The 24,100-nt window shown below is 46.1% G+C and overlaps 1 protein-coding gene across 34 annotated transcripts in view; it reads left to right on the top strand.

The window, feature by feature from the left end:
• The window catches only part of Ank3 (ankyrin 3), a 484,120-nt gene that overhangs the window by 160,109 nt on the left and 299,911 nt on the right, over positions 1–24,100 (top strand). For 12 of the 34 annotated variants that reach the window (XM_028877240.2, XM_037199674.1, XM_037199690.1 and 9 more), the window contains exon 1: positions 1,976–3,127. The exons of 1 other annotated variant lie outside the window; for it this stretch is intronic. In XM_028877240.2, coding sequence (XP_028733073.1) covers positions 3,014–3,127 — 114 coding nt within the window. In that variant the 5' untranslated portion in view covers positions 1,976–3,013. Of the gene's footprint in view, positions 1–1,974; positions 3,128–24,100 lie in introns of those variants that run through there. 21 more of the 34 variants (XM_028877239.2, XM_037199695.1, XM_037199694.1 and 18 more) reach the window with 10 other exon arrangements.

The raw sequence follows: 24,100 nt of genomic DNA, 5'->3' as shown, positions 1-24,100 counted from the left end.
TGGCCACGACCCTGTCTGTTAGGAGCGGGACTGGAGAGGTTGCTCTAGATGTGAATGGCCACGGAGCTGGCTTTGGGATGCTCCACCTTTCTCCGTAGCATCCTGCATCTGCATCCCATTTTTGTTCCTGTTGGGGACCCACTGCACGCTCCAGAAGTATGTCATCTTGGCCAACCCGACCGGTCATCTCTAACCTCCATGGGAGCAGAAAATAGTTCAGTCAAGTTTTAGTCGAGCAAGAGGCTAACTCTTCAGTAAAACAATAAAAATGTAGGACCTATAGGGATGCCTTCCTTGGTAGAGTCACGGTTTGGAGTTCAGGTCTAAAGGCTAAGAAGAAACCTGCACATTTCTTCTAAGAAAGAAACTCAGTAGGCTGTGCCTTAGAATTTATTTTCAATGTGTTCCTGACTTACTAATACAAGGAAGTAGCCAATGGATAGAATTTTTCTCATTACGATTGTTATGAAAGTCATTCTACATTCTCAAGTTCTGGCCATTTTGGAGCAGCAACAACTTCTAGAGAGGAGTACCTGTGGCTTGTTTTTTGTTTTTCCTAATTATTACTGGTGGCGATCAATGGAAGTGGATTGCTTTGCCAGCCTTTGCCTTGATCAAGGGTGCTTATAAATGTGCTGCATTTGGAAGTATCATTAGTGTCTACAAAGGGAGGAGAAAAAGATTCCGAAGCCAGTGGGAAAGTTGCCAGTTCTGTAGCTGGCTGCCCTCTTCAGCTGGCTGAAACTGTGCGAATATTCCTCAAAAGTGTAGGACTTAGATGCCATACGAAAGTGTCACATGTCATCCTTTCCTCTGTCCCACTTACGTCTTATGGGGGAAAAATCCTGGTGGGAAAGCATAAAGCCACTCATTTTCCCTACCAATCCCATTAGAGCTCGTCTGCTTTTGAATTTGAGTTAGAACGGTCTATACCTCCATGACCTTTGCCTGCTTCTTGTTAGATAAGACAGTCTAATAACAGACACACATACACACATGTGCATGTGTGTGTGTGTGCACATGTACACATGTGGGTATGCGGGTGCACATGAGGACATTCGTGTACGTGTGTGTGTGTGCGCGCGCGTGCCTGTGGCGCCCACCTGACGATCTCATCTGTCATTCCTTAGGCACTACCTCTACCCTTTTGTGGGGCGGTGTGTCTCACTGGCCTGGAGCTGACCAAGGACACTGAGCTGGTTGGCCAATGAGCCTCTGGGATCTGCTCTCTGCCTCCCCAGCACGTGCAAGTGCAAGCCATCACACCTATGCATTTTGTTTTCAGAGACCATAACCAAGTTCTTAGGACACGCCATTTCCTTGCGAGGGTACTTCTGTGGAAAGCGAGCCCGTGTGAATGGGTACACATAGTAGACCCTCATCAACTGTGTGATCAGCGTGCTTTTCATTTGGTCTCAGTGACATGTGCCATCTGCATATAATAAGAACGACAGGCTGGGGGCCTTGCATCTTTCAATTCTTTATCACTGCTGACCTTTATCACTGGAAGACCTTCAGTGGGAGAGAGGGGACCTTTGATAGCCACAGCAGAATCAGTCTGTAGATGTTGCTGGTAAGAATCCCACTCAGTGCTCTAGACATACACCAGATGAGAAACTGCTCTGTAGATCCACAACCCAATCCCCACAATGCCCTGGGCGTTGGGATCCATCCTTTAGGAAGCTCCCTCTGCAGAGCCCAGGATGTCCACCTCCCAAGTTAAGGCCCACGGTGCTCAGGCCACATGAGCCTCTCCTTTTGATTCCTTTATTTGATTTTCTTGGTGAAATTGAGAGGTGTTAGCTGGAGCCCACAGGCTTTGGGCCCAGTCTAGCATGTCAGGGACTTCTTGCTAAAGCTGTCAATGTCGGTGGTGGTGGTGGTGGTGGTGGTGGTGGTGGTGGTGGTGGTGGTGGTGGTGGTGGTGGTGGGTGAGATTCCCTGCTTAGCTCTCTTCCAGGGCACGCTCCCAGAAGATGCCGGCATCTTTGAGCCACGCTGCTTCACTTCTCCTAATGAATATTCAGAGGCTGCAGTCGCGGAGGACTCAGGTGGTGCACATAGTAGCGTGATTACAATGAACCCTAGAACGAAAGCCACTCTGCAACACTGCTGAGAGTCCTGCTGCCCTCTCCTCTGCACCCCCACAGCACATGAGAGGAGAGTCCTGGGGAACCTCTGAATCGGGCATCTGTCCCTCCCAACAGTGGGCTCACGCCTTCCTGGATAATGTGTTGTCATGAGCGTGTTGTTTTAAAAAGACAACAGACCCTTCTTTAGTCCTCTCCACCAAATGCATCAGGACTAACTGGGCATAAAGGATGCCCTGTTGAGCCCAGCAATGCACGCATTGTTTGCCTGAAAATGGAGTCAGCATCTCCCTGGGAAAATGCAGCTAATTTATTTTATATATTTTGCCGCCATCAGCAGTTGAACTCAAGCGGCTCCGTTCTCCGATGGGTTAATTTCCACTTGGTGCAGACCTAGGCTGATGGATAAATTGCAGCCCTTTCTCGTGTGGTGGAGGATTCTGAAGTCGGTTTTTTTCAGGATCCGTGCTGGCTTTCGGCTGCCGCCGCCGCCGCCGCCGCCTGTGTGGTGACTCCGGATCCTTCCCCTTCGGAAGAGCACCCTTTGCAGCAGCGTTCCCCCTTCGGAGGAATCACTTAGACACTTCCAGCTGGTGGCAGGGGATGCGGCCATAACACAGCTCCTTGGTCCCAGCTGCCTCCACTACAGCCTCTGCAGCAGGATGGCTGCGCTTTCCGGGAGAGGGGCAGGCGCAGCAAGGTGTAGGGTGAAATCCGGACCCCGCTGTGGTGGGTTTTGAAAGCTGCAGTCTCTTTAGCATCTCTCTGCCTCTCTGCCTCTTGGATGCTTCCCTGCCTTTCAGCCCAGGCTCCTTTCCGGGCGAGGGCTATGCTGCTCTCCCTGCCTAATTAGAGGTGCCCAAGGAGATCACCTTTTCGCGGAGAAAGCTTGGCGTGCTCGACAGGGTCTTTTTCGATGCATTATGGCTCATGCCGCCTCCCAGTTAAAGAAGAACCGGGATTTAGAAATCAATGCTGAGGAAGAGACTGAGAAAAAAAAGAAGCACCGCAAACGGTCCCGGGATCGCAAGAAGAAGGTAGTAGCTATGTGTGCCACGGGGCTCTCATCTTTGTGTCTGGATTTCCTCCCGGCATCCGAGACAAGCATGGAGGGCTTTTTTTTTTTTTTTTTTCACGTGCAGCATGGAGTGGAAATTGGGAGTGGAGATGGGGGGCTGCTGGTAAAGCATGGTCACAGGCTGGGCTTGGGCCAGGGAAGGCTTCCTCCTGAGTCTGGGGAGGGTGATTGCGGGGCTCTGCAGAAGGTGCGCCTCACTTTCCAGGGGCTACCGGCACGTTTGCACAACACGCAAGGGTGTTGCCAAGGAGTTAAAGTTACTTTCTTTGCAGCTGGGTCAAGGTTAAATAGACTGCAGGTGACTCTGGTGTGCCGGAGGGCCGGCCTTTGTACTTCTTAGAGGTCTGGTGTGTGGAAAAGCCGCTTTGGGGTTGGAAGTGTGTCACATGTGTGCCTGTCTTGGGCAGCTTTGTGACCTCAAGCCGGCTCCTGCTCTGCCTTCTTGCTGTCCTTGGGTCTCTTAGCTCTAGGAGGTATTTTTGAGCTAGGATTCTGCAATGGAAATCAGCTACTAGAAATAACTTTTTGTGGTTAAATAGAGCTGAGATCGCAGACGTTTGAGTCTTACCTGCTGGGTGAGAGTGATCCTAAACACAGGAATTCCTGTGGCCTGGGGGATGGAGGAGAGAGCCCTGCAGCCTTCAGCACTGATAGCCTGAGATCAAAGCCCGATGCGGCACTAGGTACCCAATTCTGATGTCCAGGGCTGGAGAGGACACACAAGAGAGAGATTCTAGGCCAGTGGTGTTTCCTTGAAGCTCGAGAGTTCTTACTATTTGATGGCTTTGCCCTTTAAGATGACTCCTGGGGACCGGATGGTCCAAAGGACTTTCCCTGCGTGACAATTAAGAACATTTAGACTAAAAACCTGCCATCTGAATATGGAAGCCAGTCATAAAACATTTTTGATGTGTCTGGGAATGCCCCAAGGGGAAAAGGTTCTTCATGAATTCTCAGCCTTGATGTATCTGCTTTGCAAATGACATGCCAATTCCATCCATGGAATCTACCTTTCTTCAAGAGGGAGGTGGCTATTTTGGGTACCTCCCCAGGTTCCTTCAGGGTTAGACTCTGCAAGAGTAGGCCCTCTGCCTTTTGCCGAAGGAGATGGCATTTGGAGGGTTACGGCAATTTTGCGGCAAGATGTTGCATGTGCATACCTCTCCTTTGGGTATTCTTGTAAATAAACTCCTTGGATCTCTTTTCATAAAAGCAAAAACTTGGGGTGAGGACTTCTGCCTTGGCTTGTTTCAAAACCTTATATAGCAGAGTTAGGAAATGATGGTATTTTACAAGGTTCTAGTCTTGTTTTATTACATGAGCTCTGGCTCGGAGAAGGTCACTATGGATGGCCCCTTGCCAAATATCCCTGCCTCCATTCCCTGATGCTAAATGGGCTTCCAAGACACAGGGGTGCAGGGACATACATTTTTGTGAAGGCCCAGTGTCCTCCTGAAGGTTGATGACAGGCAGGACCTTGTAGCAGCAGTCACTGACCTGGGTCCCTGTTTGACTAGGTAACCACACAGGGAAGGGTGAGGTAGAGCTGCTTCAGGATTCACTGAGCTGAAGCAAAAGCTTTGTGGACCAGAATGCTTTGTTAGAAGTGCGACAGTCCGCCCCATGTAAATCTCTTAGCAACCAGAGGGCCACATAGCGCAATATCAATACCGCCATTGTGGACAGACAAGCTGATGTATATACATTGTTCTCAGGACACTCGGAGGGGAGCTGCAGAAAGTGGCTGAGGACTGACACTGTCCCAGCATCTCAGATGTATTACCGAAAGGACAATGTACTGTGGAAGATAGTCCCCATGGTCATACTTTCCATGGATGGCTCTTAATGTATGGAGTTAAGGTTCAGTTACTTTGAAGACATACTCTCCATCCATTTCATATGGCAAATGTAACTTTTGTCCCCTGAATTGTTTGACTTTGAGCCTCTTCTCAACCTTTTTCTAGAATCCTGATCAAGGCGAGTGGACTACTTTGTTCTATAAGACAGACCCTATGCCAATGAGGTGGGGGAGAGCTGCTTTTAAACATTGCTTTGTGGGTATTTGTGGGATAGTTGTTCATAAGGCAGAATTATCCCTTAGGATCTCCTAATTACATAAAAGTAATAGCGAATACTCTCAGACAACCCATGTCGAGAAGCTTAGGAAATATCTGAGCTGCCATTACGTAAAAGAGCCTGTGACTTATACATGGGAGACTTTGCAGTGCAGGTTTAAGCAAGCCTGAGATGACCCTGTCTTGACTCTATGACACAGCAGCAAGCATCCTGGACTATGACTAAACAGTATAGTATATATTACAGGATGCATAGGAACTGGAATACCAGGCTGCCACTCCACCAGGTTTCCTGAAGGCCAGTGAGCTGCGCCTTAATTCTATTTTAGATATGTTAACTAGGAGCATGGACTGCCTGTCACACACACAAACCAAAAATGCTAATGGATTTTTAATATGTTGAATTTTAACAAAGATGTTTTATTCTTGGCATACCTTAAGTAGTTTTAAGTGGGTTAAGAAAGAAATGCATCTAAGAACTGGTTAAAGGCTTTCATGGGGGTTCAAAGTGAGAGCTACAGGAGAAGGACCCCAGGTCCCTGCACATGTTCAGTTCATACTCTCCTGCTGAGATCTCTCCAGGCCCTTGGTTCTGTTGGAAGGGGGTACAAGCAAGGCTTCAATGGATATTGCATTAAAGACCGATAGTTCATCCCACGCTTCCCCATGGACCTTCCTGTCATAGTTCCATGCCCCTCCACACACTCCTTTCCTAATAGGCTGCTTAGCTTTACAGCAAAGGACAGCAAGCCAAGGTGGGCACAATGCCCTGGCTAAGTGATGCTAGGTCTCTGTTCTTGGCAGCTTGCAGAGAGAAACTATGTCACCAGCCCATAGGTGTGTGTCAGTAGATAGCTCAACCTGCCACAGACCCAGGGAGGCACGCGCTACCTTCTGGCAGTGCCTCTGTGGTCCCTGCATGCCCCTTGCTGCCATTATCCATGGATTCATGCTCTCTGCATGTTCAGCCCTTTCCCCCATGAAATGCACGTTAATGCATTTCTGCACTGAGAAATATCAAGAACATCAAATCTATTTTAAACAGTAAATTGTCTTTAGATGTATGAATATCTGTTTGCTTATATTTGTAATCTCTGGTAAATAATAATAATAATAATATAAACCATAAAAAACCTTGAAGACTGCCTGAGGCAACCCCACACTCGGGCACTATGGAGTTCCTTTATCTCTCTGTGCATCGCTGACCTGGTGCTGGGTCCTGAAATACACTGGAAATCCTAAGAGTAATTCCATTCTGTGAGTAAAATTATTTCTGATTACTGCCATTGAATCTGAATGATCAATAACAAAGCAGGAGTAAATCCTCATTGTTTCATTTGTATATGCATGCATTCATTCAATAATCATGTGTGAGGTGGGTTCTACAACCAGCTTTCCTATCGGATGTTGGATATAAACAAACATAAACAAATAGTGTAACGGAAAGATAACTCCCAAGAGAGATGAGGAGAAAGATAAACCCGCCTCCATTATCCTCCAACAGGGCAGAAAAAGCCATTCCAAGAGCCTGTACAGAGATCCCCCCTCCCCCACCACCCTAGTTGGTTAGAATGGGTTTAGAAAAGGATCTGAGCCTCGGAGGACAAGGCAGGGACGAAGAAGACAGGAATGACAGGACCCGCATGGCTGGAATGGAGACAGCAGAAGAAACCACTGGGCTGCATGGAGAGCAGATGGTCATTTGGAATGCTTTGGGGGAAGGAAGTCTGAGCACACGGCAGGAAAAGTCAGGAGGGACCAGAATATGAAGACCTGTGCGTGCCATTCTACAGGGATTGGCAAGGTTCCTGCTCCAGGGTGGCAGGATGCCTGTTTGGGAGCAATGCATTGCTCGTCAGCGTTGTAGACAGCAGCAGCAGCAGAGCAGTCAGGAAGCCCGGATGGTGATCCAGGCAGGAGATGCTGGGAGCCCAAACTGGGGGAGGGTGGGGATCTGCCAACGGAGAGGGGGTGTGGCGTAGGGAAGATATTTAAGGGAAGATGCAGTGGAACTTGGCAATGGATTGTAGGTGGGAAGTGAGAAGAAATCAGATTCTAGGGAGGCTGCCAAGTTCCTGGCTCGAAGGGAGAAGTAAAGAATCCCATTTCCTGGATTCTAGTCTCCTCTTCCAGATCTATTTGCTGACCAGGTACCGTGCACCAGGCGGGGCTTTCTTTGCATTGCCTTGTGGGTGCAGGCTCATCTAACATTCACAATAGCCGGTCAGAGTGTATTTTTAGTATCCCCATATCGCAACTGAAGAAACTGAGTCATGAGGCAGTAAACTGATTTCTGGAGTTCCCATGGCTGGAGCTCATGAAGGTCCCGTATGGACTGGGCTGTCCAGCTCTCTTGACTGCATTCTTCATGTCCTACTTCATGGGTAGAATGACATCTGTTCTGTTGCTGCCCTATACCCAATAGACTTGTTGAACTGGGAGGTGGCTCCCTTGGGAAAGTGCCTGTTGTGTAAGTGTGATAACCCAAATTAGATCCCCAACGCCGGCATAAAAAAAAAAAAATGAACATGGTAGAGTGCACCTGTAACCCTAATGCTGGCAAGGTGGGGCCAGGCAGATCCCTAGGGTTCACTGGCCGGCTAGCCTAGTTGAAGGTGCCTTCCATACTAGGGAGAGACTTTGAAAAGAACAAAAGAAGCCAAAGGTTGACCTCTGACATACATACATACATACATACATACATATATGTGTGTGTATATGTATATATATGTATATATACATATACATGTGTGTGTATATATACACATGTACACCCATATGAACACATACAAACACAACAGAGAAAATTTTTTAAAAAAATCACAACTGGACTTCTTTTAGAATGTTTTGTACGGGAGAATTTTTCCTTTTCCATCAGAAATTGCAGTTCATACCGTTGGCTTCTCAGAGCAATTCTGTATCGCGGTGTGTCTGTCTTTCTCATCCTCTGTGTAAATGTATTGTAAGGTTTTACTTCAAAGTTCTGTCTTCCAGTGTTAACTTTGAGGTGCATGGATGTTTGGCCTGCATGTATGTCCGCATCCCACAACTGAGGTCAAAAGACGGCCTTGGGTCCCCTGTAACTGGAGTTATGGAAAGTTGTAAGCTGCCACGTAGGTGCTGAGAATCAAGTCAGCGTCCTGTGGAAGAGCAGCCAGGCCTCATACCTGCTGAGCCCCAAGTTCTGTGTCCTTAAAAAGTTTTGAATGCTACAAATGAAAATTATTCTCGCCGGGCGGTGGTGGCACACGCCTTCAATCCCAGCACTCGAGAGGCAGAGCCAGGCGGATCTCTGTGAGTTTGAGGCCAGCCTGGGCTACCAAGTGAGTCCCAGGAAAGGCACAAAGCTACACAGAGAAACCCTGTCTCAAAGAAAAAAAAAAAAGAAAATTATTCTCACTAGGACTTCAAAGACAAGCTAGGACAGTGGTATCTCAGGAGTGTGTGGCTGTCTGCTAATAAGTCAGAGGAATTCCAAGAGGCTATTGCTTTCTCTCTCTTCTCTGTGGCATGAGGATTATTTTCATCTTCATTTTTTTTTCAATAGAGAAAACAAAGGTGTACAGGAAAGAACTGGCCTAGCGTCCTGTAACTCGTCAGTGATGGATGTAAACTTCTGCTTGGGTGGTAGGGCCTTGAGATCTATGTGAGCCCTGAGTTCATTGAAAGTCTAGCAGTCTTGTTTAAGGTCAAAGCAATGTAGGGCTGAGAGCAGAACTGAGAAGACACGAACTCTGACCGTGGCTCTGGCTGTGGTGTTTCATGTGTCTTGACATTTTGCAGGTTTTGCTCATACCTAGTCACCCAGGTATTTATGTCATAAGATGCCAGGCTGTGCATGCAGACTGCCCATGGGCTTTTATGGAGTGTAATTGTTTTTCAGACCCTTGTTCTGTTTCCTTGTGTATCAAGAAGAGTGATCTCGGGTCTCTGGGAGCCTGTTCTCTCTACTACCGTCCTCGAAAGGCTGAGCTGTACTGATATATTTTCATGCCTGGTTCATCTAGGAGACTAAGCTCCCTGAGGCCAGGTCATAATTATTGGCTAAACATGAACTCAATCTTGCTGCATCAGAGGATGGGCTTCATGGGCAGATGGAGGGCTGAGTAGGTAGATGAAAGGTAGTCCTGTGTAATGATTATGATATGGAATGGAGGGTAAGGTTGTCTGAGATTGAATGCTGGCATTATCACTTGACGGCATGATCTTGGGAGAGTTATGTGACCCTTGTGTCCCTCGGCCTCTTCATCTGCAGCAAGACTGTCATTGCAGTGTGTGTTTAGTCATAAGCCATGGCGAGATTCAGTGAACTCCTTGCAGAGAAGGTTGGCACAGAGGAAGAACCAGATAGCGTTGACGGTTGCTACTGTTGAGAATGAAGAGCAAAATGAAGAATGTAGCTTTCCCTGCACCTTCAGGAATTAGACCAATTAACTTCCAGAACCCCACAGGTCAGCTCCTGAGGAACATCTCGATGCAGCCTTCCAGAGGGCGGAAGAGTGCTTAGTTCACACGTAGAGAGCCTGCAAGCCTTTGCCCTTGACTGTCCCACCATTAACTGCAGGGACAGGGAAGGCATTTGAATAAGACTTGGCAGCAGGCCACTTGCCCACCTTTCTCTTCCTGGCCTGCTACTGTTTTTCTTCCATAATTTTCTCACCTGTTCATTAAAAATACCAAGTCCTTTTTTGCTATTGACCAGTTAATATGGTGAACAATACAAAATCATATTAGATATAAATGATAGATTTATTAGTGTTGGAATGTGTTAATTAAATTTAGAGGTTTAGGTCCCTCTGTATCATAGTTATTTTTATTAAGATACTTCTCATTAGTTCTTTGGGAATTTGAGTGTTGACCATTCACCCTCTCCCCCAACTTCTCCCCTATCTACTCTCTCCATCTGCCCAACTTGGTATCTTCTTTTTTTTTTCCTCTCTACCCATCAAGTCCAATGTGTGCTGCCCATACTTTCATGGATGTGTGGCCTTCCACTGGAATGTGGTCGACCCACCATTGGCCACACTCTTAAAGAAAACTGACTCTCCCTTCTCAGCGGCTCTCAATTGCCAATAGCTCCTTGGCTAGGGGTGGGACCTCCCCTCTCCATGCTGGGATTTGGTCCGGCTTGAGCTTGCACATGGTTGTGATTTTGTAAGAAATAATGTGTAGCTGCCCTGTTGTGTCCTGAGAACACTGTTTCCTTGTGTGTATTCACTGCCTCTGCCTCTTACAGTCTTTCTGCCTGCCGCCCCCCACCCCCACCCCTTTTTGCAATGATCTCTGAGTCTTAGGGGGTACAGCATAAATGGTTAAGTTGGGGCTGAGCAATCTGATGTCTCTTATTCTCTGCACCTTTGCCAGCTTTGGATCTTTGTGTTAATTACCATCTACAGCAAAAAGAGGCTTCTCTGATGGAGTGATACATTCATCTATGGGTATAACAATGAGTCATTAGGAGTAATTTTAATACTATGTCTCCTTAGAATAATGCTAATAGGTTCTCCCTAGGACCTAAGGCTTATTTAGCTATGGATTCCTGGCCCAACAATGGTGCCAGGTATGGGTTTCATCCTGTGGAATGGGACCTAAGTCCAATCAGAAAGTGGTTGGTTACTCCCAAGATGTTCATGCCAATATTGCGCCAGTGGGTGTGTCTTGCCAAGGCCAGTGTTATTGTAGTTGTTGGGTCCTACTGTAGTTGTTGATAACTGCTCCTCTAAAGAGTAAACTTCATCTTCATTACTCTTCAGGCCCAGGATCTTTTTTGTAGGCTAATTTTACTTTTACAAGATGATGCATCTATGATCTGTGTAGTTTGTTTTCTGGAATCTCAACGCAGAAAATGTCTATCCACTTTTCATAAATTTTCTTAGGAAAAAGAAAGCAGAGTTCAGCAGTAGGTAAGGTGTGTTTCGACCTTATTGCATTCTACCTGCGTCTATCCACGTTAACAAAACCTTATCAGTGGGATATGGTGGCCTACTTCTTTAACACCCACACTCAGGAGGCAGAGGCAGGCAGATGTCTGTGAGTCCAATCCGTGAGTTAAAAGCCACCCTAGTCTCTATAGTGAGTTCCAGGGCAGCCAGGGCTACATAGTGATACCTTGGGTTTGGTATTGGTAATACAAAGGAGGGACTCATAGGGCCCTCCCCTGGCCCCATTTAGATAGAGGGTGCCTTGCTCTACACAGATGGATAAAAGATATATAAGCAAACAAACAAATCACTATTTTGGTGGATTTCCTGTGTGCTGGGGGCCTTTTTGCATTTTTCATAGTCTCCATGTCTGTGTCATGCTGCAAGAACACAGTGGGATCCAGAGTGTTCAGAGATCAGCACGTCTCAGGCTCCATTGGCAGAAGTCTGCCTTGGGCCTGGGCCATTCTCACACCCTAAGTTAAGTCAGTCACAATCTCTGTGAGGTTTTCTTAGGGTCTTTATTAATGGGTGCCCATGGTCAACCTTATGTCAAGAGAAGAATGATCCCTTTTTTTGAGATCTTTAAAGTTAAATGACTTCAGAGTTGGAGTTTTTATTAGTCGTTTATGTTTGGATGCAAAAGCCTAAAATAGTGTAAATAATTGCACTTCAGATAATGTAGTTATACATTTCAAATAGTTTTTTTTTTTTTTTTTTTTTTTTTTTTGGTTTTTCGAGACAGGGTTTCTCTGTGTAGCTTTGCGCCTTTCCTGGAGCTCACTTGGTAGCCCAGGCTGGCCTCGAACTCACAGAGATCCGCCTGGCTCTGCCTCCCAAGTGCTGGGATTAAAGGCGTGCGCCACCAACGCCCGGCTTTCAAATAGTTTTTTAAGTGGAATCCAGTCACTGAAAAGTGCTTATTTATAGATATTGATATATAGATTTAACACTGAAGGCAAATGCTGTATACGTTGTGGTACCATCCTAATTGTATTCTAAAGAAATATTTGTGTAGAGACACACACCTGAAGACCAACAGCCCCCTGTAGTTTCGCCCAAATTAGTGTTCTGGTTTGTATAAATTAAAAGAGAACAAAGCAGTGGAAACCCAGTATGAATGTTTAACGCACAGTCAGGGTTCAACAACACTCTGGCCCCTGTCGGATTCTCTGAAGATGCTGGGCTGTCGAGGAACAGAAGCATCATGAAAGAGGACAGTCATCAGCATCCAGAACAGGACCTGCCTGTCATATGTGCAGTTTCTGCTTTGATTTAACTGGTCCTTGTCTAGTACTTCTCAATCACCAGTGTCCTTCTAAATAATCAGGGTGGATCAGGTTCTACCATTCTCATCTGACCCATATGTAGCTCTCCTTTCTCGTGTGTGGACCACATAGTAAAGAATGGGAGAGAGATGGGGGGATTAGGAAGGAAGTTAGTCCAGGGTACACTTGGTACTGAAGGTAGCGATACGGACATATGTGTCATCCATGTGGAGATATCTCTACAGACCCTCGTGACTTCAGTCACACAAACAGTAATAGCCTAGTGAAATACAGTTTTGTAAAAAGTCTATACAGGGCTGGGGGGATGGCTTAGTGAGCAAAGTGTTTACCTCGCTAGAGCGAGGGGCTACATACTCTCTTTCACACATACACACACACACACACACACACACACATCATACATACACACACACATCATACATACACACACACACACACACACACCATACACATCACACGCAAAGATAAAGAAGCCTGTCCAGTTGAAGGAAGTATAAAAGCATGGTAAATTTTAAGAGGACCAAGACATCAATAAGGCAGGTAAGCAGGTGGTGTGGAGAAAGGTGTGGGGCTGGGGAAGAGTATCAGAGTCTGTGACAGAGGCCGGGTGTCAGCTCACAGCGAAGCGGCTATTGATTGGGGAGGGAGCCTCGAGATGCATTTCTTTGGGTGTCAGCTCCCATATTGATCAACAGGGATATTTATTGTTTAGTAGAGACGCGGTAAAGCGGCTCATCTTGCCAGCTTCCTGGAATCCAGGGAGTTACTTAGCAAGGTTCCCGGCCCCCTTTCCTGTCACATGGTCTCAAATGGACTGGAACAGCTACAGCCAGAAAGGAGGTGAGGAGCTATAAGAAAACTGGAGAATATTTTTGACCACTTTTGCGGCTCATGGGCACTAGTCATTACTCACTGAACTGACTGATGAAAGAAATCTTAGGACTACATCACTGACCCCCCATAGCATTCGAGTCCCACGCTTTAGCTCTTCGGCCACTTTCCCTCAGCCCTTGAGGAATTAAATCCATCACTCTGAGAACTGCTCTCCAAGACTCCTGTGTTAACTACACTTTGCACTCATTAACACCATTGTTAATTAGTTTCTCGATTTCTGGATGATCACCTACACAGATATTCAAGAGTGCTCAAGAACCATGTTCATAGGGACTGCCAAGATGGATCAGCAGAGGAAGGCACTTGCCTCCAAGCCTGACAGCTTAGGTTCAATCCTTGGGGCCTACATGATGGAGGAAGAGAAAACCGACTCCCTCAAGTTGCCCTTTGACCTATATACATGTGCCGTGGCACACTCCCTACACAGAAGTAGGTAAACATAACAAAATTTTAAGAACCATGTTCGCAGGCAAGTAATTTCATTTTGAAAATTGTGCCAGAAATCTTGAAGTATTTATTGGGCAAAAGGTAGTTCCTTGGGCTCTGTGACCTTTCACTGTCTACAAGATGTCATGCATGTGTGTGTGTGTGTGTGTGTGTGTGTGTGTGTGTGTGTGTGTGTGTGTGTGTACATACATGTTTTTCACCCCCTGTACATTGGCTACAATAGAGGTAATGTAACAGTTTTGTGCTCACTGGGAACTTACGGGGGAATGAATGATGTAACCAATATATCATGCCTACCCCCAGAACTCACCGTGATCCATTGGCTATTTTCACTGGCACAATCCCTAATCATGAATGTCTAAGATACTGTATTCTAGTACCTCTGTTTTAGTTAAGTTTCTGCTGCTACATAGCCAAAAGCAACCCAAGGAAGAAAAGGTTTATTTCTTCTTACAACTCTCAGGTCACAGTCTATCAGTGAGGGAAGTCAGGGTAGGAAGCTGGAGGCAGGAACTGAAGCAGAGGCCCTGGAGGAATACTGCCTACTGGCTTGCTCCTCATGGCTTTCTTAGCCATCTTCCTGATACAACCAGGGACTACCTGCCCAGGAGTGGTGCCACTCACAGTGGCTTGGGCCCTCCCATATCAATCGTTAATCAAGACAATGCCCCAAAGATTTGATGACAGGTCAGTCTTATGTAGACACTTTATCAGTTAAGAATCAAGAATCTCTCTTGCCAGATATGTGTAGGTTTGTATCTAGTTGACAAAAAAAACAACCAGCATAGACTAAAAAGGTTCCCGCTCCACACAGCAAGTTATCATGCTGTACACCTGCTCACCCTGCCTCATGCTCATTATTGCCACCTAGACTGGCCAGTGTTCCTATGTCCCCATTTGCCTTAAACCCAACAGAACAGAGTCGGACATCTCAGCATAATCTTTTCACCACACACCCTTTTGTTTGTATTTATAAAGAGCCCAGCAAGAATGTGTAGAGCAGGATTTGCCCACTCCTTTATTAGGTGAGCCCTAAGCCATCGAACTAAGGGGACCAGCCACTCAGTTGAATGTGTGAAGCGGATCCATGTGTTGAGTTCCCATGCAAGGGTATGATGTTTACAATTTCCTGGCTAGGAAAATTGTGCTCAGAAAGTTCTGGCATATTACCTAATGTGCCATAATTTGTTGGTGTAAAGGGAAAATTCAAACCCAGGTCAGCCCCTTCTCCCATTGTTTGACTTTCCCAACATTATGCACCTCAAGTAGCCTCCGAATCACCCCTTAGAACATCTTCCCAGAATACAGAAGTGCTGTGGAGTGCCATGCTGGGGACCCTTGCCTGGGACTCCGCTTGCCTTTTCTCCCCTTCTCCTGGAAGAACATGACAGACCGAAACGCTATGAAGGGTGACAAGCTGATTTGCTGTCAATCATTTTCACTTTATTTTATTGAAATCCATCTTACCTTAAGAAGACCATATTCCTGTCAACGATAAAGAACTAAGCATATAATAAATTCCTAAAATGTTTGTAGTTTTTAAGAAGAGTAGTAATTTTTTTTGTAGTTGATTGACTTTTCTAGTTCTTTCTTAGTAAGTCTATTTCCGTGTTTTCCACAGTCTTCCATTTTATCCTAATCATTTGATGAAAAGACTGTAGAAGAATCTGACTTTTAATAGCTCACTCAACACAGGCGATTTTTTTCAGAGAGTGGGAATCAAAATGCAATGTATGGAAAGGTAAGAAGCCGACTTCAGCTTCAGAAAGCTATTTGAGATAATGACAGAATGTTCCAATAGTCCCAGTGGGGTTTGCCAGAATCATTCCAGATTTTCAGCGCAGAAACATCTCCTGGGCCTTAACTTCCCCTTAGTTGTGAGGACAGTGGACACAATGTTTAATTTGAGGGAGGAGATTAGCTAAAACAGTATATGTAAATATTCAAAATTAAATGTTTTTACGTTTTGTTAGCGAACTCAGTTTGAAATCTTAGGAAACCCACTAGCAAATGTGAGGTTCCATTTACAGTGATATGATTGACAGGTACCAAAGGCTGTTGTTTCCATTAATGCTTGACTAAATCTTCTGAGAAAGCTGGAGCTATTCCCATTTTACCAATGGATGAGAAAGGGGGGGAGGGACCTAAGACTTGGATACTGAATTTATCAGTGGTAGACAAAAACCGTGGCCGAATTCAAACCCATGACCATGAGACTAAAGGGCTTCCCTCCCAGCTCTATGTCATAATTCTGGTGACAAGGTCCTCACCAACATAGGGGGCTTTACACCCGGAGAAATCATTCACTTTGGTGTTCAGCATTTTATTTTCTAATCAATTCCATGTCATTCATATGCCTCTTAGCATCAGTGATACTCATTACCCAGTAAATAGCTTAAAAGGTGCTTTTTAAGTAATGGTGCATGGCTTGAGCTTTCGGTTTTCAATCCGCAGCAGATGTGCGAGGGACATTAAGCATTATTGCAAAACACAGAGCAATTTGAATCAGGGACCATAAAAATGCCAGTTGAAGTCAGAACTGTGAATTCCCGGTCGAGGAGACACCGTGAGTAAATCCATACCTTCAAAGAAAGCAGGTGGTTCTTAATAAATTCCTGGATTTCTATTCTTTCTCCTTTTGGCCACATCATCTCATTACTGGGTCAGAGGTGAGGAGATGGAATGTGCTAGAAGTGAGCACAGCTTCAGAAGTCACTGAGCCTCCTCAGTGTGCAGTACTCCGGGCTTCTCCGTGAGGACCTCCCCTACTGCTCCCAGGTGCAGTGGCCCAGCCACCGCAGTCTGATTCAATAACACTGTGAGTGTATCGGCTTAACGCGGTCCACACAGTTGCCTGCCTTTAAAGAGCAGGAGGAGAGCCATATCAATGTTGGAAATTGCTGAATGTAATTAATACCTGTCCTTTGAAGCATGACCTTCATTAAGGACCCCTACTTACCATGCCCGTTCAGCTGGAGTCACCCTCTGGTATCATAAAATAAATGCTCCCGTTATGCACATTTATTCCAAATAGCGCTGATATGTTAATGCCGGGAACCTGGGCTCACGAGGTTCATATAGTTACTTGTCTTCATTACTGGAGAATTGGTGATCCGGATAATCTCCCTCGGTTCTGCTCAGTAATTCAGTTCAAAGGGCTTTGAATGTGCCTTGCCTTGTCTGAAATTGGATCTTGGATCAGGAATACATCTTTAAGATGTGTTTTGGGCTAGAGATGTGGTTCAATGGTAGAACACGTGCTTACCATGCACAAGGCCCTGGGTTTGATCCCATGAACTCTCTCTCTCTCTCTCTCTCTCTCTCTCTCTCTCTCTCTCTCTCTCTCTCTGTGTGTGTGTGTGTGTGTGTGTGTGTGTGTGTGTGTGTGTCCCTTGACTCCCTGCTGTCTGTGTTACTGTGTGAGGACCAACAGGAGCCATGGTCTTCATTTCTCACAATCCTGCCACAAACTCAGCGTGACTTCCTCCCGCTGCCAGGTGTGTTAGCCCAGATCTTTGTCATTGTCAAGCTTCCTGTGGAAGGCCTTGTCTTTCAGAGGCTGATGATTAGATTTTCTACAACACCGCCCCGTGCATTTCCCACACAATAAGATGGAATAACGATGCACACATCTGCCTGGCGTGTGATGGGCGTTCTGTTTTTATTTCCTTTCTGGTGGATTAGTCAGGATTTGGCTTGTGTCAGAGACGGGTAGAGTACTCTTGCATCCATTTGGCATTCTCGGCTCTGACCTGTTTTCCTGAAGCTTCATTTCAGCTTTAGTGGAACCTAAATTATTAATACGATCTGGGCTGTGCCTGTTCAGACGGCTTAATCTGCCCTGTTTTTTTTTTTTTTTTTTTTTAAGTGCTGCTGAGAATCTCTGTAATAATAAGAGAAGTAATTTTTGGAGGCTGTGTGGGATGAGAAAGGGGCCTGAGAGGACTTAGGGATCTAGTCCTGGAATTTCAACTTATTCCCGTCCCTCCTCTGTGACATCTGAGGTCAGCAGTTAACCTTTCTCAGCCTCTGTGCCCTCTGCCAACCTAACACCTACCACACAGAGATGTTAGAGAAGACTAAACAAAGTTGAACCTGAAGTGGCCAGCACAAGGTGGTGACTCACCGAATGCTAATCCCTCCCACGTCCACTCTTGCCTTTTTTCCCCCTGATGAGCATCAAAGAGATGAGATCTTGTTTTCTACTAAGCATATTTAGTGGGGGTTATCTGTTAGAGTGGGAGAGTACATTTTCTGGAGAGAATTAGAGCAGGAGGCCAATAAATAGTAACTGAGAAGAACCTGTGTGTGTCACCGTTGGGGGACTATTCCACATTGAGCAGTTTAAGCAGTAGAAGCAGGGTGGCATTGTGGAGATGTCTACTCTGGTTCCAAAGAGGTTATTGACTCCACGACCTCAAGCACAGCTGTGGCTCCTTCTGCAATGCCAGCCTTCATCAGAGGTACCTCCCCCAGCTTGGTGGATCGTCCCAATGCCCCTTGTCTTCTGCAGACCACTGGGGGTTACTGTGGGCCTCGTCCTCGAAGCCCTCCCCATGTCCACTGTGACAGGACTCAGTAAAATCCGCTTGCAGGAAATGCATCAGCACCTGTTTAGATCTATTATTTCCCAGTGGAGCTTTAGAGCTTGTATCTCATATGCAGCTTCCAGGGACCATTCAAGAGACAAATGCAATCCTCAAAGAAAACTTCTGTGGAATGCTTAACAGTCTCTAATACCTGTTGGGCCATTTTTTTTTTTTTCTGCTCAATTCATGATGATTTGTGAGATCTTTCTTTGTGTTCTTCTATCTCATTTATTCTCGACAGGTATCAGATATGCAATGGAGAAGTAACAGGAACATGGCTGTTAATTATTATCAATGTGAATATCTTGTGGGTGTGTGTGTGTGTGCGCGTGCTTGTGCGTGGGTACAAGTACATGCACACGGAGACTGGAAGTCAACCTTGCTTTCCTTCTTAGGTATTGTCCACCTTGTGTTTTGAGACAGGGTCTCTCTCATTGGCCTGAAGCTTGCTGATTGAGCTAGCCTGGGTGGCCAGTGAAGCCCAGAGGTTCTCCTTCCTTGGGCTCCCCAGTGCTGGGATTGGACGCAGGCGCTGTTATTCCTGGCTTTTTAAAATGTGGGTTCCAGGATGGAACTCAAGTCTTGACGCTTATGTGGCAAGTGTGTACTGTCAGTGCATCCCTGCCCAAGCTCTGCCCCTCCCTTTCTTCATCTTCCCTCTCCCGACTCAACTAACTTGGGGTGCAGTAACACTGGCATCCGGCGTTCTGTTTCTGCTGAGAATCTCTCTTGAACAGATTCCGTGAACATATATTCATTTCAGTGAATGCTTTTCTCTAAATTGTTAATGGATCTATAGCATCCCACTTTACTAATGTACAAAAATGTATCCAGTTCACTTCCTCTTCCTCCTCTTCCTTTTCCTTCTCTCCCTCCTCTTCCTCCTCCTTCTCTCCCACCTCTTCCTCCTTCTCCTCCTCCTCCTCCTCTGTACTTAACAGATTCTATTTTTGTAAGTACGAAATATACCAGCCAGGACAATACCATTTCATCTTTTCCTTAAGTCAGGGGCCCTATCACGCTACTTTCCTGGCTTCCTGCCGATACTTTGCGGATGGTCAAGGCTGAATTCTGAAGCCAGACCTGGCACTGATGGCCTCATCTCCACACATCCACCAATGGTCCGAACGCCCCCAGCTGCCCCATATGCTTCGCCGCAGCCCCCCTCCTTCCCCACGCTCTGTGTGTTCACTGTTCCAGGTCTTGGCATCCATCTAGAATCCCATCTTCCGAAATGGACTTTATACATCTGTCAGTACTTATCTTCACCTTAGCTGTTATACGATTGTTCATGTTTCCCAGGAAACTTAGGATATTCTTTAAGGAATTACAGTTTTCTGAGAAGACGCCTCAATGAAAAACTCCTCCCTTCGTTTCGAATCTTGGCGAGGCCCCTCAGTGTGCCCGGAGCCCTTTTTCCTTACCAACTTAACATTGAGGACCCAGGCCCAATGGTCCCAGCATCCTTAACCAGTTCCAATGGGCCACATCTCCATGGTGTACTACACATGCCTTGGGCAGGGCCATGGCCCTTTCCAAAACCTACCTGGCACGATCAGGTTGAGTGGCTAAAGGATGGAGTGTCATTGCTGTTTGCCAGAGGCTGGGGTTACCCTCCTGTTCTCATCAGCTCAGGTAGGATCCTTAAAAACAGTGACTCTGCTGGAGACAGAAGAGGCTGCACTTCCTGAAGGGGTGTGACAGCCTAGCCTGGCCTGCCCAGGACTAACTTTCCCATGCTATAGGAATTTGTGACAATACCATGATGGCCATGCCTTCCTCCCAAGAATATATAGCAGTCCCCCTTGTCTGGGGAGGGGATATTCCAAGATCCGCAGTGGATGGCTAAAACCATAAATGATATTCAACCACATGTGTACCATGGTGTTCCAATATACACATACCTATAATAAGATTTAATTCGTAGTTTAAGTATAGTAAGACTAACAACGGATAGCAAATGTAACAGAATGCCACAATGTAAGTGGGTCAGTATCCCCACCCTTGCACTTTGGAGCCATTTTTAATTAAAACAAGGGCTCCTTAAACACAAACACTGCAGGAGCTAAGAGCGCAGCAGTTGTCCTGATGCCTGAGAAGGGGGTTGTGACCACAGCAGGTAGTTTATACAGTGTGTGCATGATCCACCAGGAATGAGTCTCCTCTCCAGCCAAGCAGCACCTGGCATGGTCCTCATCTGGAGCAGGGCAATCTGAGATGTCCTCACACTACTCAGAGCTGCTCTCAATTTACAGTATATGGGATGTTTATTTCTGCAGTTTCCCATTTAGTGTTACTTTGGCTTGTGACTGACGACAGGCAACGGGAAGTGCAAAGACCAGACCTGCCAGATACACGGGGATGAGCTACAGAGCCGAGTGGCAGGTACCCAGCTGCCTGCCGCTGCATCCCTCTCGGCTCTGCCCCGGTGACAGCCTCCACTTCTGTCTGTGACACAGGCTGCTGTCCCCCCTCCCCTTTGGGAGTCTAGTTCTTGTTTTCAAATCCCTAGTGTTGACACTGAGTATTATTTCTTCTTCCTAAATTTTCTACCAACCCTCGATCTTTCATACACAAACGATCCTCCCCGACCCTCTCTGCCTTTGCTTTTACCCCGACTCTGCATCTCCTCGGGTCAGGTGTCTGACTCTCCTGCCCTCCCATTTTGATTGTTTTGAACTTTGGCCTTCCTCCTACCAACCTCACCTAAGCTACTAGAAGGACACTTAAACCTCCTAAACTCACAGCCTTAGCGATCCAAGGCCTGGCTGGCACTTTCTACTCATCCATGAGGTAAATTGATTCATTGGCACTTTCAGATTTAATTATTGGGAAAGGGTGAATTTAAATTTGTTTTGACTTGTTTTTTTTTCTTTCCCCCCCCCCCAGAGTTTCATGCCAGGGATGAACCCCTTGATAGGTGATCAAATCCTGAGTGGTCAATACTTTTCCATATACTTCTGCTTTAATTTTTTTAAGTCTAGCCAGAGAGCATTGACTGCTGACCATTGGGGAAGTCCTGTGCTGGGATCACCACTGTGTTCTGTGACTTCAGTGTTATATGTGAAAGTGAATAACATTTACATCCGGAGACAACAAACATGAATCCAGCCTGTTTTTACAGCGAATACTGGGTTTTAAATCTCCACAGCAGGCATCCCTCAAATGCTATTTAATGTATTCCTGATGGTTTCCATGGACTGCAGATTACAATCTATTGTTCAGTTACTTCATTAGTGTGAGCAAATGAATAATTTCCTTTATTTTATGTGGAGGAAAGGGGATAGCGTAGAATTAATTGTACGGGAGTCACACAAAGGACAGATGCATCTGCTGTGAAGGGCAGAATTGCATGGAAAATTCCCCAGTCTCTGCAGTCAAAGAGTGGCAGAGGGGAGAGAACTTCAGGGTCACACAACCAGAGCTGTTCCTGGACAAAGGCTGGGGCAATCTCTCATCAGTTTCTGCATCTGAATTTTCCGTGTACGGAAGTGTCCCACCTCTAACACAATTCACCTCTGAGCAATTCATTGGTCTAGCATGCTCTCTTACTAAAGACTAAACCAAGGACTTAATTATGTCCACCCATATGCTCCTACGCATATAGCGCAAGGCAGAAATATATGGGTGCCGCTGCCTCTCCAAGCTGAACATTCCTCACTTCTTTAGACATAGTCACAAGACCCTTCCTTCCTCTGTAACCCTGTCCAGCCATTGTGTAATCCATCGAACTGAATAGTTCGCATGCAATTGTACACCCTATGATATATTGGGGCTGGACTGTCTTCGTGATGGCTGATTTGGATAAAGGGGACCCAAGGACCCAGTCCTTTGTGGGAAAGACAATCAAGAGCCCATTCAGTCCACTTTCGCATGAAATAATGTTTCTGTTTGGCATGTGGGTTTTACCCCCCCTTTAAAGTTTAAATTTATCCTACATTTGGTGTTGACAGTCATACCTTTGTGACTAGACAGGAACATTTGCCAGCACAGTTCCCCCCCCCTGTGTGAAAGCTTGCACAGTTATCCCCCTGTGTGAAAGCTTGCACAGTTATCCCCCTGTGTGAAAGCTTGCACAGTTATCCCCCTGTGTGAAAGCTTGCACAGTTATCCCTGTGGGAAAGCTTGCACAGTTATCCCTGTGTGAAAGCTTGCTCAGTTATCCCTGTGGGAAAGCTTGCACAGTTATCCCTGTGGGAAAGCTTGCACAGTTATCCCTGTGTGAAAGCTTGCACAGTTATCCCTGTGTGAAAGCTTGCTCAGTTATCCCTGTGTGAAAGCTTGCACAGTTATCCCTGTGTGAAAGCTTGCACAGTTATCCCTGTGTGAAAGCTTGCACAGTTATCCCCCTGTGTGAAAGCTTGCACAGTTATCCCTGTGGGAAAGCTTGCACAGTTATCCCCGTGTGAAAGCTTGCACAGTTATCCCTGTGTGAAAGCTTGCACAGTTATCCCTGTGGGAAAGCTTGCACAGTTATCCCTGTGGGAAAGCTTGCACAGTTATCCCCCGTGTGAAAGCTTGCACAGTTATCCCCCCGTGTGAAAGCTTGCACAGTTATCCCTGTGGGAAAGCTTGCACAGTTATCCCTGTGTGAAAGCTTGCTCAGTTATCCCTGTGTGAAAGCTTGCACAGTTATCCCTGTGTGAAAGCTTGCACAGTTATCCCTGTGTGAAAGCTTGCACAGTTATCCCCCCGTGTGAAAGCTTGCACAGTTATCCCTGTGTGAAAGCTTGCACAGTTATCCCTGTGGGAAAGCTTGCACAGTTATCCCCCTGTGTGAAAGCTTGCACAGTTATCCCTGTGTGAAAGCTTGCACAGTTATCCCTGTGTGAAAGCTTGCACAGTTATCCCCCGTGTGAAAGCTTGCACAGTTATCCCCCGTGTGAAAGCTTGCACAGTTATCCCTGTGTGAAAGCTTGCACAGTTATCCCTGTGTGAAAGCTTGCACAGTTATCCCTGTGTGAAAGCTTGCACAGTTATCCCCCCGTGTGAAAGCTTGCACAGTTATCCCTGTGTGAAAGCTTGCACAGTTATCCCTGTGGGAAAGCTTGCACAGTTATCCCCCTGTGTGAAAGCTTGCACAGTTATCCCCCGTGTGAAAGCTTGCACAGTTATCCCTGTGGGAAAGCTTGCACAGTTATCCCTGTGGGAAAGCTTGCACAGTTATCCCCCTGTGTGAAAGCTTGCACAGTTATCCCCCTGTGTGAAAGCTTGCACAGTTATCCCTGTGGGAAAGCTTGCACAGTTATCCCTGTGTGAAAGCTTTACTCTATCCAAGTGCCTTGTCATCTCATTTTCTGTTGTTATGTCTCCCTTTTTTTTTCTCACTTGTAGAAATGATTTTTCTAAACAATTATTGAGGCAAGCCATATGTATTACATTGTTCTCCCCCTTTCTCTTCCCACTGGGCCTCCCATTTTTGATTCATTCCCACCCCTTGCCTTCTTTACCATAGGAGTAGTCACTGGAACAGATGGGCATATTTTAGTATCTGTTGGATACCAGAGAGGAACAGATTAGGTCCTGTGTTACAGTTTATGAAGGCTGGTTGTGATATACTTCATACTAACCAATTTACTAGGTAAACAACTGTCTTCTTGGGAACAAGATTCTAGGGATGAATCTTTAGGAACTAGCATGTGTAGGGGACTATTTTTGACAAAACAAGCAGGGATGACAGGGACAGAAAGGAATAATTTGCTGAGATGAAGCTAATA

The sequence above is a fragment of the Peromyscus leucopus genome, chromosome 16_21 (genome assembly GCF_004664715.2).
Source record: "Peromyscus leucopus breed LL Stock chromosome 16_21, UCI_PerLeu_2.1, whole genome shotgun sequence".
Taxonomy (NCBI): domain Eukaryota; kingdom Metazoa; phylum Chordata; class Mammalia; order Rodentia; family Cricetidae; genus Peromyscus; species Peromyscus leucopus.
This window is presented reverse-complemented; position numbering and strand designations above follow the sequence as displayed.